The 16,976-nt window shown below is 41.3% G+C and overlaps 1 protein-coding gene across 1 annotated transcript in view; it reads left to right on the forward strand.

Annotated features, from left to right (window-relative positions):
- The window catches only part of UBE2V2 (ubiquitin conjugating enzyme E2 V2), a 59,472-nt gene that overhangs the window by 29,692 nt on the left and 12,804 nt on the right, over nucleotides 1-16,976 (forward strand). The window contains exons 2-3 of the mRNA XM_003278451.4: nucleotides 5,357-5,505; nucleotides 12,474-12,599. Of these exons, the coding sequence (XP_003278499.1) occupies nucleotides 5,357-5,505; nucleotides 12,474-12,599 (275 nt within the window). The remainder of the gene's footprint in view (nucleotides 1-5,356; nucleotides 5,506-12,473; nucleotides 12,600-16,976) is intronic.

Genomic DNA, 16,976 nt, shown 5'->3' on the forward strand with positions numbered 1-16,976 from the left:
CTAGCCACAATTCTCTGGCTCACAGTAGACATTTGGTGCTGTTAAAATGGAAATAAATAAATAAAACCAAAGAATTACAATAGTAAAATGAACCACAACTTTCTCAGTCAACTGAGTGCTTAACACTTCTTCCCTGATCATCCTGTTTCTTGGTCTTTTGTAACAGCTGATACTTTTCTCCTCCTCTTCCCTCCCAATCCATTCATTCCCACGTTGCAGCAAAGTGAAGTTTATGCTTGAAACCCCTCCCTGAATCCTCATTGCTGCAGATAAAGGCTGAATTGCTAAGGGTGCCCTTCCAGGCCATTTCTGACTCTTTGCTCTCATACTCAGTTGCAGTCCCCAAACATTGCCCAGCATTCTCTCTCTTTTGTAATGTCCTCCCCACGCCTTTTTTGGCTCCACCCGCCCAATCCTTCCTTTTCTTTTTAAATAAAATATTTCAAACACCAGAAAAATATGTGAATACACATGTACCCACCCTCGCTATTCACATTCTAATAAATTCTTGCTTCAGATTGTTTTTTGGAAACAGAACATTTCTAGTACATTTAAAGTCCTATTTTCACTTCTAAGTCCTAGGCCACTTTCTCTTTGCCCAGAGCTCATCAATATCCTGATTTTTACTATTTGTATTTATTTATTTATTTTGAGAGCGAGTCGGACTCTGTTACCCACAATGGAGTGTAGTGGCGTGATCTTGGCTTACTACAACCTCTGCTCCCTGTTCAAGTGATCCTTCCGCCTTAGCCTCCTGAGTAGCTGGGACTATAGGTGTGCACCACCATGCCCAGCTAATTTGTTTTTTATTTATTTATTTTTTTTCTTTTGAGATGGAGTCTTGCTCTGTCTCCCAGGCTGGAGTGCAGTGGCGCAGTCTTGGCTCACTACAACCTCCACCTCCTGGATTCAGGTGATTCTCCTGCCTCAGCCTCCCAGGTAGCTGGGACTACAGGCGCACGCCACCATGCCTGGCTAATTCTTTTGTGTTTTTAGTAGAGATGGGGTTTCACCATGTTGGCCAGGCTGGTCTTGAACTCCTGACCTCAAATGATCCACCTGCCTCAGCCTCTCAAAGTGCTGGGATTATAGGCGTGAGCTACCATGTCCAGCCACCCAGTGAGTTTTTTGTATTTTTAGTAGAGACAGGGTTTCACTGTGTTGACCAGGCTGATGTCGAACTCAAGTGATTTGCCCATCTCAGTCTCCCAAAGTGTTGGGATTATAGGCATGAGCCACCACACCTGGCCCAATAATCCTGATTTTTTTTTTTTTTTTTTTGAGACAGAGTCTTGCTCTGTCACCCATGCTGAAGTGTAGTGGCGTGATCTCAGCTCACCGCAACCTCTGCCTCTTGGGCTCATGCGATTCTCCTGCCTCAGGAGAATAGTAGAGACGGGTTTGTATTTTTAGTAGAGACGGGTTTCACCATGTTGGCCAGGCTGGTCTCGAACTCCTGCCCTCAGGTGATCCACCTGCCTTGGCCTCCTAAAGTGTTGGGATTACTGGCGTGAGCCACCGTGCCTCGCCCGACCCCTGATTTTTAAATATCTTTTCCACTAACACCTTTATACTTTTTGCTATGTATGTACATACGTATAAAAACCATGCTTGTTTATAGCTTCTATACCAGTTTATTCTAATCGCAGCAGTGAATGAACTTCTAATATCTACATCTTTGCCCAGATCAAGAATTATCAGACTTAATATTTGTCAGTTTGGTGGCTAGAATAAGCTGTTATGATTTCCCTGATTACTGATGAGGTTGAACATATTTTTATGTTTGTTGGTCATTACTGTTTTCTGTAAACTTTATTCCTAATATGTTCTCATTGTTCTCTAGGGTTTTCTTTTCCTTGTTGATTTCTAGGAGGAATTATTTCTGTATTTTGAATAACATTCTTGTCTCCTATATGTTATTCATATCTTTTTTCAGTCTGTGGCTTGTCTTTTCATTTAATCTGCCTATAATTGATTTTTATGTATACTATGAGATCAGATTGGGTTCTAATTTTATTTTTTCATATTGGTAAAATGTTCCAACACCATTAACTTTTCCTACTTTTTTTTTTTTCTCTTTTGAGACAGGGTTTCACTCTGTGGCCCAGGCTGGAGTTCAGTGGTGTGATCACAGATCACTGCAGTCTTGACCTCCCTGGGCTCAGGTGATCCTCACCTCCTGAATAGCTGGGACCACAGGCATGTGCCAGCCACCAAACCTGGCTAATTTTTGTATTTTTTGTAGAGCTGGGGTCTTGCCATGTTGCCCAGGCTGGTTTCCAACTCCTGGGCTCAGTTGATAGGCCCACCTTTGCCTCCCAAAGTGCTGGGTTTACAAGCGTGAGCCACCATGCCCAGCCTTTTCTACTTTTTTTGTTTCTTTGTTTTCTTTTGAAATACCTTCAGATTTGCAGAAAAGTTACATAAGTAGTACGAAGGATTCCCATATACCTTCATGCAGATCCATCAAATGTTAGTGTTTAACATTTTTGTTTGCTCTTGTGTGTACTCTCTCTTCCCCACTTCCTTCACATTCGATTTTGTTTTTTGGGGGAACCATTCAAGGGTAAGTTAACAGATACTGTCTCTTCACCCCTACATACTTCAACTAGGACATTTTCTTACAATATAATTATCAAAATCAGGAAATTAATGTTGATAAAGGACTATTACCTACCAGCCCTATTCAGATTTCACCACTACTGTTCTTAAAAGCAAAATAACGATAATAATACTTTTCCTGATACCAGGGTTGCATTTGGTTGTCATGCCTCTAGTGTCTTTACTGACTTTTAGTGTTGCCTCTACTAAAAAGCACATTTTCATATATGATATGTCTGCTTTGGGGCTTTTCTTTTTCATTAGTCTGTCCATTTCTGCACTAATTTCACATTTTCTTAATGATTTCTTTAGCTGATGAGGAAGTCTTAAAATCTAGGAAAGTGTCCCCTCTGTTTTTTCTTTTTTTGTTTTGTTTTTGTTTTTGAGACAGTCTAGCCCTGTCTCCCAGGCAGGGGCTTGATCTCGGCTCACTTCAACCTCCACCTCCTGGGTTCAAGCGATTCTGCAGCAGCCTCCCAAGTAGCTGGTTGGGATTACAGGTGTGCACCAGCATGCCCGGCTAATTTTTATATTTTTAGTAGAGATGGGGTTTCATCATGTTGGCCAGGCTGGTTTTTTTTGTTTTGTTTTTTTGTTTTTTTGTGAGATGGAGTCTCGCTCTGTCGCCCAGGCTGGAGTGCAGTGGTGCGATCTCGGCTCACTGCAAGCTCTGCCTCCCGGGTTCATACCATTCTCCTGCCTCAGCCTCCTGAGTAGCTGGGACTACAGGCGCCTGCCACCATGCCTGGCTAATTTTTTGTATTTTTAGTAGAGACAGGGTTTCACCGTGTTAGCCAGGACGGTCTCGATCTCCTGACCTCGTGATCTGCCCACCTCGGCCTCCCAAAGTGCTGGGATTACAGGCGTGAGCCACTGCACCTGACCTTTTTTTTTTTTTTTTTTTTTTAAGACAGAGTCTCGTTCTGTCGCCTAGGCTGGAGTGCAGTGGTGCGATCTCCGCTCACTGCAGCCTCCGCCTCTGAAACATTAAATGTTCCAGACCAGTCTGGCCAACGTAGTGAAACTCCATCTTTACTAAAAATACAAAAATTAGCCGGGCATGGTGGCGCATGCCTGTAATCTCAGCTATTTGAGAGGCTAAGGCAGGAGAATAGCTTGAACCTGGGAGGTGGAGGTTGCCTCGGCTACAGAGCGAGACTCTGTCTCACACACACAAAATAACACAGCAGGTGTATGAGGAACATTAAATGTCTTTCCTAACTTACTGTATGCAAATAAAAGTAGATACTTAAGAAATTGTCTAAAAATATTTAGTAAACCCATTTCTACACAGATAGACAAATTAAAAGTTCTGAGAAATCAGGCTAAAATAACCTCAAATTTATAAGGTTTGATTAATAAATATTTACCTTTGCATATACATGAAAGCAAAAAAAGGTAGGAATACTTTCAATTTCAGATAACAATAAATTGAAATCAAGTACAAATTTTGACTCCCCTTCCTAAACTGAATACACTCTTAAAAAGCAGACACACTTGTGTAAACCCTCTTTTCTTTTTTTTTTTTAAACAGAGTTTCGCTCTTGTTGCCCAGGCTGGAGTGCAATGGTGTGATCTTGGCTCACTGCAACCTCCACCTCCCGGGTTCAAGCGATTTTGCTACCTCAGCTTCCCGAGTAGCTGGGATTCCAGGCATGCGCCACCACACCCGGCTAATTTTGTATTTCTAATAGCGATGGGGTTTCTCCATGTTGGTCAGGCTGGTCACGAACTCCCAATCTCAGGTGATCTGCCCACCTCGGCCTCCCAAAGTGCTGGGATTACAGGCCCAGCCGTATCCACTCTTTTAAATTTAGACATCCATGTCACTGGAATTATGTTTTTCACAGGATCACTTTTAAATTCATTAAGAAGTTTCTTTATGTATAAGCCTATTCATTTTACTTGAAAGGTTTTCTGTCTTCCCAAAGTCAAATCCTTACTAACTAAAATTAGGAATTTTGAAAAAGCATCCATGAAAATCTCACAAACACATTTAAAAATGTATTATCTAAGGTGCGTAAAATTAAACTCCGTATTACCAATAGCATTTAAGAAACTCATATAAAATGATAGTGTTTTCTTTAAAGAGACATACTGAAAGCCAAGCCAGTTGTTCACAGGAGGTGGTTTTGCACCATTATTTGAACTTTGATGTGTGAATTTGCTTTAGAAGTCCATGGTCTATTTACTGTCTGACAGATTCTGTTTTCACATGCCCCTCACATGAAGGTTCACTCCTCATTCTTTTTTTTTTTTTTTTTTTTTTTTGAGACAGGTTGGGTGGGACTGCTTCAGGATTCTAAAAGACAGTACCTTCTGGTGCACTTTCTAAGATGGAACATGATTCTACTCTTTAAAAATCATTAGAGAGTATATATTAATGAACTTTGGCTTTTATGAACTTTCTGGGCATGCCTGTTTGATTGGTGCAGAGTCCTTGGCTGTAACAGGAACGTCAAGTAGGGAAAATGATTTCCTTATGGTTGATTGACTTATGCCAGTATAAAATGGATGAGGAATTTATATACACGTTGTCTACTGCTGTTAAGGTTTGGTACAGTGCTTTCTTTAGCGTTTTCATTTTGAGGGGTTATTAGATTCAGCATTTTCTGGAGCAGAATGCTTTTTAAAGGGGATTTTGTCTTTTTGGGAAATAATTTATAGAGGTTAATTTGGAAAAAGCTGAATTTAAATATGTGTAGCTCTTATAATTACGAGCTTTTTACATTTACACTGACGTTCTTTTGTATAGGAGTTAAAGTTCCTCGTAATTTTCGCTTGTTGGAAGAACTCGAAGAAGGACAAAAAGGAGTAGGCGATGGTACGGTTAGCTGGGGCCTTGAAGATGATGAAGATATGACACTTACAAGGTGGACAGGCATGATTATTGGGCCACCAAGGGTCAGTGTTATAAATTATATTTTTTCTATTAATACTTATTGTTACTTTAAAGTTAACGTTTAATTTTATACTATTGATATTAAAATAAGCAATTATGGTAACTTCTAAAATAGTTCCTTTTTATTTTGTTTACATGTATTGATACTTCCCACATGCAGGATATAATGCTCGATTACGTAGAGGATTGGGGGAGGAAGGTTGATATGGTCATTGCCATCAAAGTTTTGCAGTTTAGTACAGGAGAAAAAATCAGTACAAATGACAGATTCTAAATATGACAGAGCAAGTTCACTACGGGACTTTAGAATATGTTTCTTCTAGCTGGAATAATTGAGGAAGGCTGAACAGTGGAGGAAGTTGCCTTTGGAATGAGCCCTAAAGGACTGATTGGTAGGATTTCAGAAGGTGGTGATGGGGATGGAGAACATTCCAGATAGAGAGGAGAAAAGGTGAGGAAATGGAGGGCGTATGTGGGGAGAGCAGTCATTTTGACGTAACATGTTACCTCTTGTGTGAACCGGAGGGTTTCTAAATTGGTTTGCATTGAGTGCATGTTGCTATTTGCCCTCTGACACTTCACATGCCATAGAAATGCTGTAGGTCTCAGTTTCTTCATCTATAAAAAGTCTATGATTTGTACATTTTTTTCTAGTATGGTTGGCAGCTGGCCCATTGTACTTTGTCTTTCTTGGGTTTATGAAGTTTTATTTTTACTCAAAGTCTTTTTTCCTAGCTTGGGATTTTTTTTATTTTTTTTACATCGCATTCCTTACTTAATGGTCCCATCCACTGCACTCCCTGCAGTGAATCTTTGAAATGTGTATCTGTAATGTTTTTGGCTTGTTGGAAAGAGCACACATTTGAAGAGTTTTTTAAGTCTTTGGTTTTGTATACTGGTTGCTACCTTATGATGAGAGCGTTTTAACTGTTTTGCTCTTGGGTAGAGTTTAGAGTTCCTCCTGATGATGATGATGATGATGATTATTATTGAGACAACATCTTGTTCAGTCACCCAGGCTGAAGTGCAGTGGTGCGATCTCAGCATACTGCAATCTCAGCCTCCTGGGCTCAAGCGATCCTTCCACCTCAGCCTCCTGAGGTGGTGTGCACCACCACTGCTGGCTTATATTTGTAGTTTTTGTAGAGATGGGGTTTCACCATGTCGGCCAGGCTGGTCTCGAACTCCTGGCCTCAAGTGATCCACCTGCCTTGGCCTCCCAAAATGGTGGGATTACAGGTGTGAGCCACTGCACCCAGCCCCTCCTGATTATTACAAAAGAAAAATGTATCAGGTGATTAGCAACATTAATTATAGAGAATGAATTAGTGTATGTTTTATGTTGTTTTCTGGTGTTCCTTTGCAAAATTCATGCACACTCCTAAACTGATAGGCTCCCTGTTTACTCCCTTGCTCTATTTTTTCCTGAAGACATTTGAGGAAGGAAATGTAATATTGATGGATAGAGTTCCTTATAACTTGGTATATATAATGAAAGCCTTGATTTTCACTGCCTGTGAACATTATTACTATGGTCTGTTTGGTTTAAAAAAAGCGCTTATAATTGATGAACATTCTGACTTACTGATTTGAAGATTTAACAGTCAGAACTTGGTAGAATATAAATTTGAAATTATTTAGATTTGGTTTTTCTCCAGCCACTGCCTGAAGCAGACTTTATTTTTTTTTTTTATTTTTTATTTTTTGGAGTCGGAGTCTTGCTCTGTCGCCCAGGCTGGAGTGCAGTGGCGCAATCTCGGCTCACTGCAAGCTCCGCCTCCCGGGTTCACGCCATTCTCCTGCCTCAGCCTCTCCGAGTAGCTGGGACTACGGGCGCCCGCCACCACGCCCGGCTAATTTTTTGTATTTTTTAGTAGAGACGGGGTTTCACTGTGGTCTCGATCTCCTGACCTCGTGATCTGCCCGCCTCGGCCTCCCAAAGTGCTGGGATTACAAGCGTGAGCCACCGCGCCCGGCCAGCAGACTTTATTTTTTAAGAATGTTTTGGAACTTGTGTTGAGTTCATCAGTGGTCTTGTGGGCTGACCCACAGCACAGTTCCTAGCTGTGGTGGACTGGCTCCTGCTTGGTCTTTCACCTGGTTGGGGTCCCCTGCAGGATGCTCCAACTAGTTGCCATTCCTGGTGTCACTGAACCTCAGGAAACTCCGTCCACTGGGGTGGGGGTGAAGCAACTCTCTCCCCTCTCAGGGCACACAGACAAAATGCTACTGCGGTCCTCCATTCTCTGTGGGTGGTGGTTTTGGAGCTGCAGGGGAGAAAAGGTCATAATAGCTTTTCCTCACCTGTCTCAAGCTTCATGCTGAGGCACTTATAATAAAAAGCAGAGAAAAGCATACAAATTTATTTAAGTTTTACATGACATGGGAACATTCAGAAAGGAAGACCCAAAGAAACAGGGAAACCTGTGTTTTTTTATGCTAAATTTGATGAAGAGTGGACAGTGATGCAACAGCGTGATTGGATCTGATGGTAACACACTAGGTAATAAACTGGGGGAACTTACCAGGGCCTGTTTGTTCACATTATTCCTGTGTCTTTGGATTTCATTCCTTTCTTGGCATAAGACAAGACCCCTTTGGAGTGGTTCTCATGACCTACTTCATGGGGAGGTCAGCTAGATTTTAGGGTCTGCTTCAGGGGAGAAGGGGGCAAAGGTAAGGTAAGAGTAACCTTGCTTCTGCTGTTTTCTTAAGTGCCAAGGTGCCGTATTTTGGGATAGTATGTCTTGAACTTCATCAAAGACCCCCTCACTTCCTTTGAGTGCCAGGCAGAGGTAGGAGGGGTGTACCCTGTAAAGGCACAGGCTTCTTCTGGAGCTGGCCTCTGCTCACCACCTGATGATCTTCTCTGCATCACCCTCTCAGTTCTCTTGAAGGCAGGTCACAGCGGGCATATTCAGTTGCCTTTTCATAAAACAGGCAGGAGTTGGTGTCTTACCACAGTTGTTTTCTCCTTAGAAGGTGCGATGTTGAGAACAATTTTGTCCCCAGGGTAGAGTGTCTACATCTAGCCAGGAGAGGAGGAAGACTTTTTTGTTTGTTTGTTTTTGAGACGGAGTTTGGCTCTTGTTGCCCAGGCTAAAGTGCAATGGTGTAATCTTGGATTACCGCAACCTCCGCCTCCCAGGTTCAAGTGGTTTTCCTGCCTCAGCCTCCCTAGTAGCTGGAATTACAGGCATGTGCCACCACGCCCGACTAATATTGTATTTTTATTTTTTTTTGAGACGGAGTCTTGCTCAGTCGCTCAGGCTGGAGTGCAGTGGCACAATCTCGGCTCACTGCAAGCTCTGCCTCCCGGGTTCATGCCATTCTCCTGCCTTAGCCTCCCAAGTAGTGGGACTACAGGGGCCCGTCACCACGCCCTGCTGATTTTTTGTATTTTTAGTAGAGATGGGGTTTCACCGTGTTAGCCAGGATGGTCTCGATCTCCTGACCTTGTGATCCACCTGCCTCGGCCTCCCAAAGTGCTGGGATTACAGGCATGAGCCATTGCGCCTGGCCTAGTTTTGTATTTTTAGTGGAGACAGGGTTTCTCCATGTTGGTCAGGCTGGTCTCAGACTCCCGACCTCAGATGATCTGCCCGCCTCAGCCTTCCCAAAGTGCTGGGATTACAGGCCTGAGCTGCTGCACCCAGTCGAGAGGAGGAAGACTTTTAACATGTTACATGGTTGGTTGTTTTTTATTTTTATTTTATTTTATTTTATTTTGAGATAGTCTCACTCTGTCACCCAGGCTGGAGTGTAGTGGCCCGATCACACCTCACAGCCTGGACCCCCTGGACTCAAACAATCCTCCCACCTCAGCCTTCTGAGTAGCTGGGACTATAGGGGTACACCACCATACCTGGCTAATTTGTGTGTGTGTGTGTGTGTGTGTGTGTGTGTGTGTAGAGACGGGGGTCTCACTGTGTTGCCCAGATGGGTCTCAAACTCCTGGGCTCAAATGGCCCACCTGCCGTGGCCTCCCAAAGTGCTAGGATTATAGGTGTGAACCACTGTGCCTGGCCAGTTGTTTTTTATTTTTTGTACTTCATTGACTAAGGTCCCTCTTTTTTTTTTTTTTTGAGACGGAGCTTCGCTCTTGTTGCCCAGGCTGGAGTTCAATGGCACTATCTCAGCTCACCGCAACCTCTGCCTCCCAGGTTCAAGTGATTCTCCTGCCTCAGGCTCCTGAGTAGCTGGGATTACAGGCATGCACCACCATGCCCGGCTAATTTTGTATTTTTAGTAGCGATGGAGTTTCTCCATGTTGGTCAAGCTGGTCTCGAACTCCCGACCTCAGGTGATCCGCTCGCCTCGGCCTCCCAAAGTGTTAGGATTACAGGCGTGAGCCACTGCGTCCAGCCAGATCCCTCATTTTTTATGTTGTTCTAGTATTTATTTGGATTTATATGATTAGCAGTTTTGTTTTTCTATGTTTTTGTGTTCAGTTTTCTGAAGCAATATTTGTTGTCACTAGAGTTTAGTACTTTTTCAAGTTTTCTCATATGTAAATGAAGGTCCTGTCCCCATCTTTAAAATAGAAACAGTGTGAGAATTAAGTGAAATAATGATTAGATAATAGAATACCTGAGTACTTGACTTCTTAATATTAGTTTGTTTTTCTCCTCTTTTTTTTGCTCTTGCTTTTAAGATACCAGAAAAACTCGGTTGTTAATTAAAAATTTTTTTTTTTTTTTGGAGACAGTCTTGCTTTGCCACGCAGGCTGGAGTGCAGTGGCATGATCTCAGCTCACTGCAACCGCCACCTCCTGAGTTCAGATGATTCTCCTGCCTCAGCCTCCCTACTAGCTGGGATTACAGGCGTGTGCTACCAATTTTTGTATTTTTAGTAGAGACAGGGTTTCACCATGTTGGCCAGGCTGGTTTCGAACTCCTGACCTCAGGCAGTCTGCCCACCTTTGGCCTCCCAAAGGGCTGGGATTACAGGCATGAGCCACTACGCCCAGCCTGTTAATTTAAAATTTAGAGGGGATAAAATCAAAGGTGTCAGAAGTTAGGGTGATATTTACTGTAAGAATTGGATTAGATTAATAGGCTTGCTTTGGGATTAAATTTTTTTTTTGTTTACATAAAATCTTTCAGAAAAGAGCTTTGGGTTTTTTTTTTTTTTTAAACTTAAAAGGAATTGAGGTAGAATTTACATGTAGTGAAATGCACAGATGTGCCATGAGTTTGACAAATGTAGCTTGTTACCCCTACTGAGATACAGAACATTCCCATCATTCCAGAAAGCTCCCTGTGCCCTTTCCCACACCTGAGAGATTTGCATGTTGTAGAGCTTTGATAAGGAGGGTCATGTAGTGTGTACACTTAACGGTTCTCGTCTTTACTCAGCATGAAGTCTGAGCAATTCAGTTGTGTTATCTCAGGTAGTAGGAGTGTGTTTCTTTTTATTGTTGAATAGTATTTTACTGTATGGATATACCACAATGTGTTTATCAATTCTTTTTATGGACATTTGGATTTAATCTACTTTCTTGCTTTTACAAATAAAGCTGCTATGGGCATTCTTGTAGAAGTCTTTTTGTGAACATATGTTTGTTTCCATTTCGCTTGGGTAAATGCCTAGGAATAGAATTGCTGTATCATAGGGGAGTCTGATATGCATCCAGATTGGAGAATCACAGCCAAGATAATCATGAGATCTATCTGATTTTAGTCATTTTTATATATTGAAAGTGCTGGGGATATTATTAATATTTGCTTGCTATTAATCTCAGACGAGTTTTATATAGCTCTTTTTTTCTTAAAGTATTGAAATATTTAATAACATACATATAACATTGTTGCATAGGTTTTAACATTAGAGTAGTTTAATACTGCAAATCTGACCTCCATTTGAATAGCTCTTGTTTATGGGGATGGGATCAGTTTGAGTAGGTGAGATCTGTAGATGGTTGATTAGCTTCCTCCCTCTCTGGTCTTATACAGCAGCCAGCAGGTATTAAATTTTTCACTTTCATTTATTTATGTATATATTTTTATGTTTTAATTATAATTTAGAAAATTTAAAGTTTCAATAATTATAATTCTCTTTAAAACAATTTTTTTTCCTTTTAATCTCTTGAGTCAAGGTGAGGATTCATTTATTTTTTACTTTACTGTTTTAATGGTACACTAATAAGTTAACCAAGTGAACAAAAGCCATAGGAGAAACAAGAGTTAATTTATAGGCATGAAAATAAGCCCTGGATAATCTAGAAGCTTTAAGTTTGATACCTATTTGAAAATGATGTGTAAACATAAAGTTTGCCATTGTATCTCTGAATTCAGATAATGGGATTTAATGAACCTCAAAATTAATGAAGTGGCAACGTAAGTATAACTAACAGGACATAAAATAATTATGTTTTATTACTGCAAAATGGTATAATATGGGGTTTTCTCTTTTGCTGGAAGTTATTGATTGCCATATTAAGTAGGATAATCATATAATTTGTTATCCAACAAGACCCTTTTGAGAATGAAAGGAGGCACTATTAATAGTCAATTCTGGGACAATAGGAATAAGCAGAACTGTTCTGTAAAACAGAAACCTTCATATATGTTTGACACAAGTCTCAAGTAGCCCCTCCCTCTACAATGTAAACTTTTTAGCAAAATCTAAATTTAAGTGGTTGGCTTTTTCGTTTTTCCTTCTTCCTTCTAATTTGTTACAGGCATCATTTTTATCACAAAAGCAAGTTGGGATCATATTGATAATACATTGTAGAATTAATTTTGTAAAATCTCATGGAATTAATTTTGTACAATCTCAATTTTTAAATATGCTTATTGCAGTTTTTTCACCATATAGGTGAAATAAATTTGAATGTAGAAAAATAAATTCTTAATCATAAACACTGTCTTATGTACATTCATATTATACTTTCCTTTTTTTTAGCACTTAGACATTAATATTTTAGGTATTGTTATTTTGATTGTCCTTTTGTTTTTTGTCTTCCAGACAAATTATGAAAACAGAATATATAGCCTGAAAGTAGAATGTGGACCTAAATACCCAGAAGCTCCTCCGTCAGTTAGATTTGTAACAAAAATTAATATGAACGGAATAAATAATTCCAGTGGGATGGTAAGTTAATATAGTCATTTTGGTTTTATATAACATAATGTATAGAGTTACATATTAATTATACGTTCACACACCATAATATATGTAAGATATTAATATGTAGTTAGGAGAAAGTTTCTAAAAGAGGACCTTTGTTAAGTCAAAAGTCTAAAGAAGGTTGCATTATGTTGTTTTTCTTTTATTAATATAAATTAGGCCATCCTTAAAAACCTTAATGTACTTGCCTAGAATAGGTGGTTAAAACTTTTTTTTTTCTTTTCTTTTTTTTTTTTTGAAACAGAGTCTCACTTTGTCACCCAGGCTGGAGTACAATAGTGCGATCTTGGCTCACTGCAACCTCCGCCTCCTGGGTTCAAGTGATTCTCCTGCCTCAACCTCCCGAGTAGCTGGGATTACAGGCACCCGCCATCATGCCTGGTTAATTTTTGTATTTTTGTAGAGACGGGTTTCACAGTGTTGGCCAGGCTGGTCTCGAACTCCTGACCTTAGGTGATCCACCCACCTTGGCCTCCCAAAGTGCTGGGATTACAGGTATGAGCCACTGTGCCCGGCCAAAAGTTTTCTTACAGTTTTAATTGGCTTAGTAGTCATATTTCATTTGATCTTTATTTGGTAAAAAGATGACCATTATTGGGTGGGGCATGGTGGCTCACGCTTGTAGAGATTGTGCCACTGCACTCCAGCCTGGGCGAAAGAGTGAAACTCTGTCTCAAAAAAAAAAAAAAAAAAAAAAGATGATCATTATTTCTCTTTGAATGTTACTTTTCTGAGGGTTAAGGTACATTTGGTGGGATTAAAAGGAAAGGATGACTATTCATGAAAAGGATGAATATTCATGAAGTTTTTTTCTTTAAGGAGCAAGTATGTCTGTGTTAAAACAGTCATGGCTGAGCATCATTGTCTATTTTTGGGTTTTACTCTGTCCCCCAGGCTGTAGTGCAGTGGTACTCCCCCACTTCCCGTGGCCTCAAGTGATTCTCCCACTTCAGCCTCCTAAGTATGTGAGACTACAAGGCACATGCCACCAAGCCCAGCTAATTTTTGTATTTTTTGGTAGAGATGGGCCATGTTGGCCAGGCTGGACTCAACTCCTGACCTCAAGTAATCTGCCCACCTTGGCCTCCCAAAGTGCTGGGATTACAGGCATGAGCCACTGTGTCCAGTCCATTGTCTCTTTAAACAAAATGACATGCCCTGCTTAACCTACACAAGTTAGTTAGTAGAAACAGCTGAATTTCCAGTAGGAGCAGATTGTTAAGTTCATGATAAGTCTTTGAAGCCTAGGTTCTCTTGGTGCCATGTTGAGAGCACACCACATACAAAATACATTTTAGGAAGCAAAATAACATATCATCATCATAAAATGAGTATCATCCATCTTAGGAAATAGGGCCTCATTATCCTTGATTTCTCATCCCATCCCTGTGTTCCCTCTCTCTACCAGTGTATTTTGTACTACAAATGTATCACATATGTACACAAATTCATCCTCCTTTCTTCTCTCCTTCTCTCTTTCCTTCTCATCTGTTTACCATCTGTTAAAAATAACGAGTTTATACTAACAACTCCCACTAATTTTATTCTAAAACTATAGGGTTTGTTCTATGATTCTTCCTTTCCATTTGAGAAACCTGGCTCCCATGCTTCCCAGTGCATTTACTTATTTACTCAATTTCCCCTTCATATAACTGTGCTTCTGGCAACAAGTTGAATCTTGGATTCACAGCCAGCTCCCTGCCCCTCAACTCCAACCTAATATGCAGTTCTGAGGCGGGGCTCCAGATTGGCTGGTGCATCCAGCAGGGAGGCACCAGGCCAAATAAAGCATGACCCTGAGAAAGGAAGAAGGTGGGAAAGGTCATTGGAAACCTTAGCCCTGCACCTGCTGGGCCATTAACGCCCTCCACCCCTGTGCCAACTCAGAGCTGGGACCTGAGAGTCTCTCCAGCCCTCACAGTCCTCAGTTGGTCAGTCTTTGTGATTTACTGGGAGCGTTTAGTCCATTTACATTTAATATACATACTTACTGACATGTTCAGTTTAAGCAGATCATCTTAGTTGGTGGTTTCTATTTTTCTACATGTTTCTTGCCTACTTTTGGAATGGTTGTTCTCAACTTCTTTCATTCTGTTTGTGTTCTTTCAGTGGTTATTCTAGAAATTATGCACACATCTGTTTTTAAGAAATTTGATAGGAGCAGGATTATAAAGCATATGAGTACACAGAAAGGATATTATTTAGGGAATGTCCTGTGTGACACACAGCATTGCCTTTATGAAGACCTTTGTTAGATTTTGCTACTAGACATACCTGTTTTTCTCCACTACTGTTTTGTTTTTACGTTATAGCTTCTGTAAATTAAGTAACTAATGGTGTGTTCTACATTGTCATGGAAGCTAGGAAATTTAGATTAAATTTCAGACCTACCTCTAATAAGCTTATCTGATCTCTTGGGCTTTTGGTCCATTAGTTGATATTTTGCCTCCCCCTCTACCTCCCTTCCCCCAACCCATTTATCATTAAGCCCTGTCAGTTTTATGTTCCAAATGTAACTCGATTTAGGTCTTATTTTTCTATTTACATTGCCACCAACTGAATATTGGCCATCATTTATTTCCTGGACTCTTGCAACAACGTCTCTGATTCTACTTTTTTTTTTTTTTTGAGACGGAGTCTCGCTCTGTCGCCCAGGCTGGAGTGCAGTGGCGCAATCTCGGCTCACTGCAAGCTCTGCCTCCCGGGTTCACGCCATTCTCCTGCCTCAGCCTCTCCGAGTAGCTGGGACTACAGGCGCCCGCCACCACGCCCAGCTAATTTTTTTGTATTTTTAGTAGAGACGGGGTTTCACCGTGGTCTCGATCTCCTGACCTCGTGATCCGCCCGCCTCGGCCTCCCAAAGTGCTGGGATTACAAGCGTGAGCCACCATGCCCGGCCTCTGATTCTACTTTTTAAAATCCCTTCCAATCTTTCCAAAGTTAGCAGCCAGAAGATCCTCCTAAGAGACAAATTGCGTCATGTCATTTCTGCACTTCAAATTCCTTTAGGGCATCAGCCTCAGCATGCATGCTTCTTGCCATGGCTCACTGGGAGTGCTCAAGGTGCACACTGGCCTGCATGCCTTTCGTTTGGTCTCAAGACCTTTGCACTTCTGTTCTTCCTCCTTCCTCCCCAGTCTGGCTAACTCCTATGGGTCCTTCATTTCTCACTGTAAATTCCACTTTCTTTTTTATTGAGACAGAGTCTCACTGTGTCACTCAGGCTGGAGTGCAGTGGCATGATCTCGCTCACTGCAACCTCCATCTCCCGGGTTTAAGTGATTCTCCTGTCTTAGCCTCCCAAGTAGCTGGGACTACAAGTGTGTGCCACAACACCTGGCTAATTTAGCACAGATGGGGGTTTGCTATGTTGGCCAGGCTGGTCTCAGACTCCTGACCCGCTTTGGCCTCCCAAAGTGCTGGGATTATAGGCGTGAGCCACCGCACCCAGCCTAAATTCCACTTTTTAATTGAAGTCTTTATTGATGTTCCAACTTGAATTATGTCCGTTCTATTTCTTTGTTAGAGTCACTCTTATTCTTTTGTTGCATTTAACTATAAATTTATTTTTTTTGTTTTTAAAAGAAATGTTTCTAACATAATAGAAGTTTTAGAGAATGATAGAACCAGCATCTATGTGTCCTCTACCTAGCTTTGTCAAATGTTAACATTTGTCTTATTTGTAACAGATCTTTTAATTTTTTTTTTTTTTTGAGATGGAGTCTCACTCGGTCTCCCAGGCTGGAGTGCAGTCACGTGATCTTGGTTCATTGCAACCTCTGTCTCCCGGGTTCAAGCAGTTCTCTTGCCTCAGCCTTCCAAGTAGCTGGGACCACAGGCATGTGCCACCACGTCCAGCTAATTTTTTTGTATTTTTAATAGAGACGGGGTTTCACCATGTTGGTTAGGCTGGTCTCAAACTCCTGACCTCAAATGATCCGCCTGCCTCGGCCTCCCAAACTGCTGAGATTACAGGCGTAAGCCACCCCGCCCGGCCAGATTTTTTTCTTATTAGTACAAAGACTACATTATAAATAGAGTTAATTCTGTGTGTGGCTTTCTCTTGTTTCCCCTTCCTTTTTTTTTTTTTTTTTTTTTGAGATGAGGTTTTGCTCTTGTCGCCCAGGCTGGAGTGCAATGGCACGATCTCAGCTCACTGCAACCTCTGCCTCCTGGGTTCAAGCGATTCTCCTGCCTCAGCATCCCGAGTAGCTGGGATTACAGGTGCCTGCCACCATGACTGGCTAATTTTTGTATTTTTAGTAGAGATGGGGTTTCACCACGTTGGCCAGGCTGGTGTTCAACTCCTGACCTCCAGTGATCTGCCTGCCTTGGCCTCCC

The sequence above is a fragment of the Nomascus leucogenys genome, chromosome 16 (assembly GCF_006542625.1).
Source record: "Nomascus leucogenys isolate Asia chromosome 16, Asia_NLE_v1, whole genome shotgun sequence".
Lineage (NCBI taxonomy): Eukaryota > Metazoa > Chordata > Mammalia > Primates > Hylobatidae > Nomascus > Nomascus leucogenys.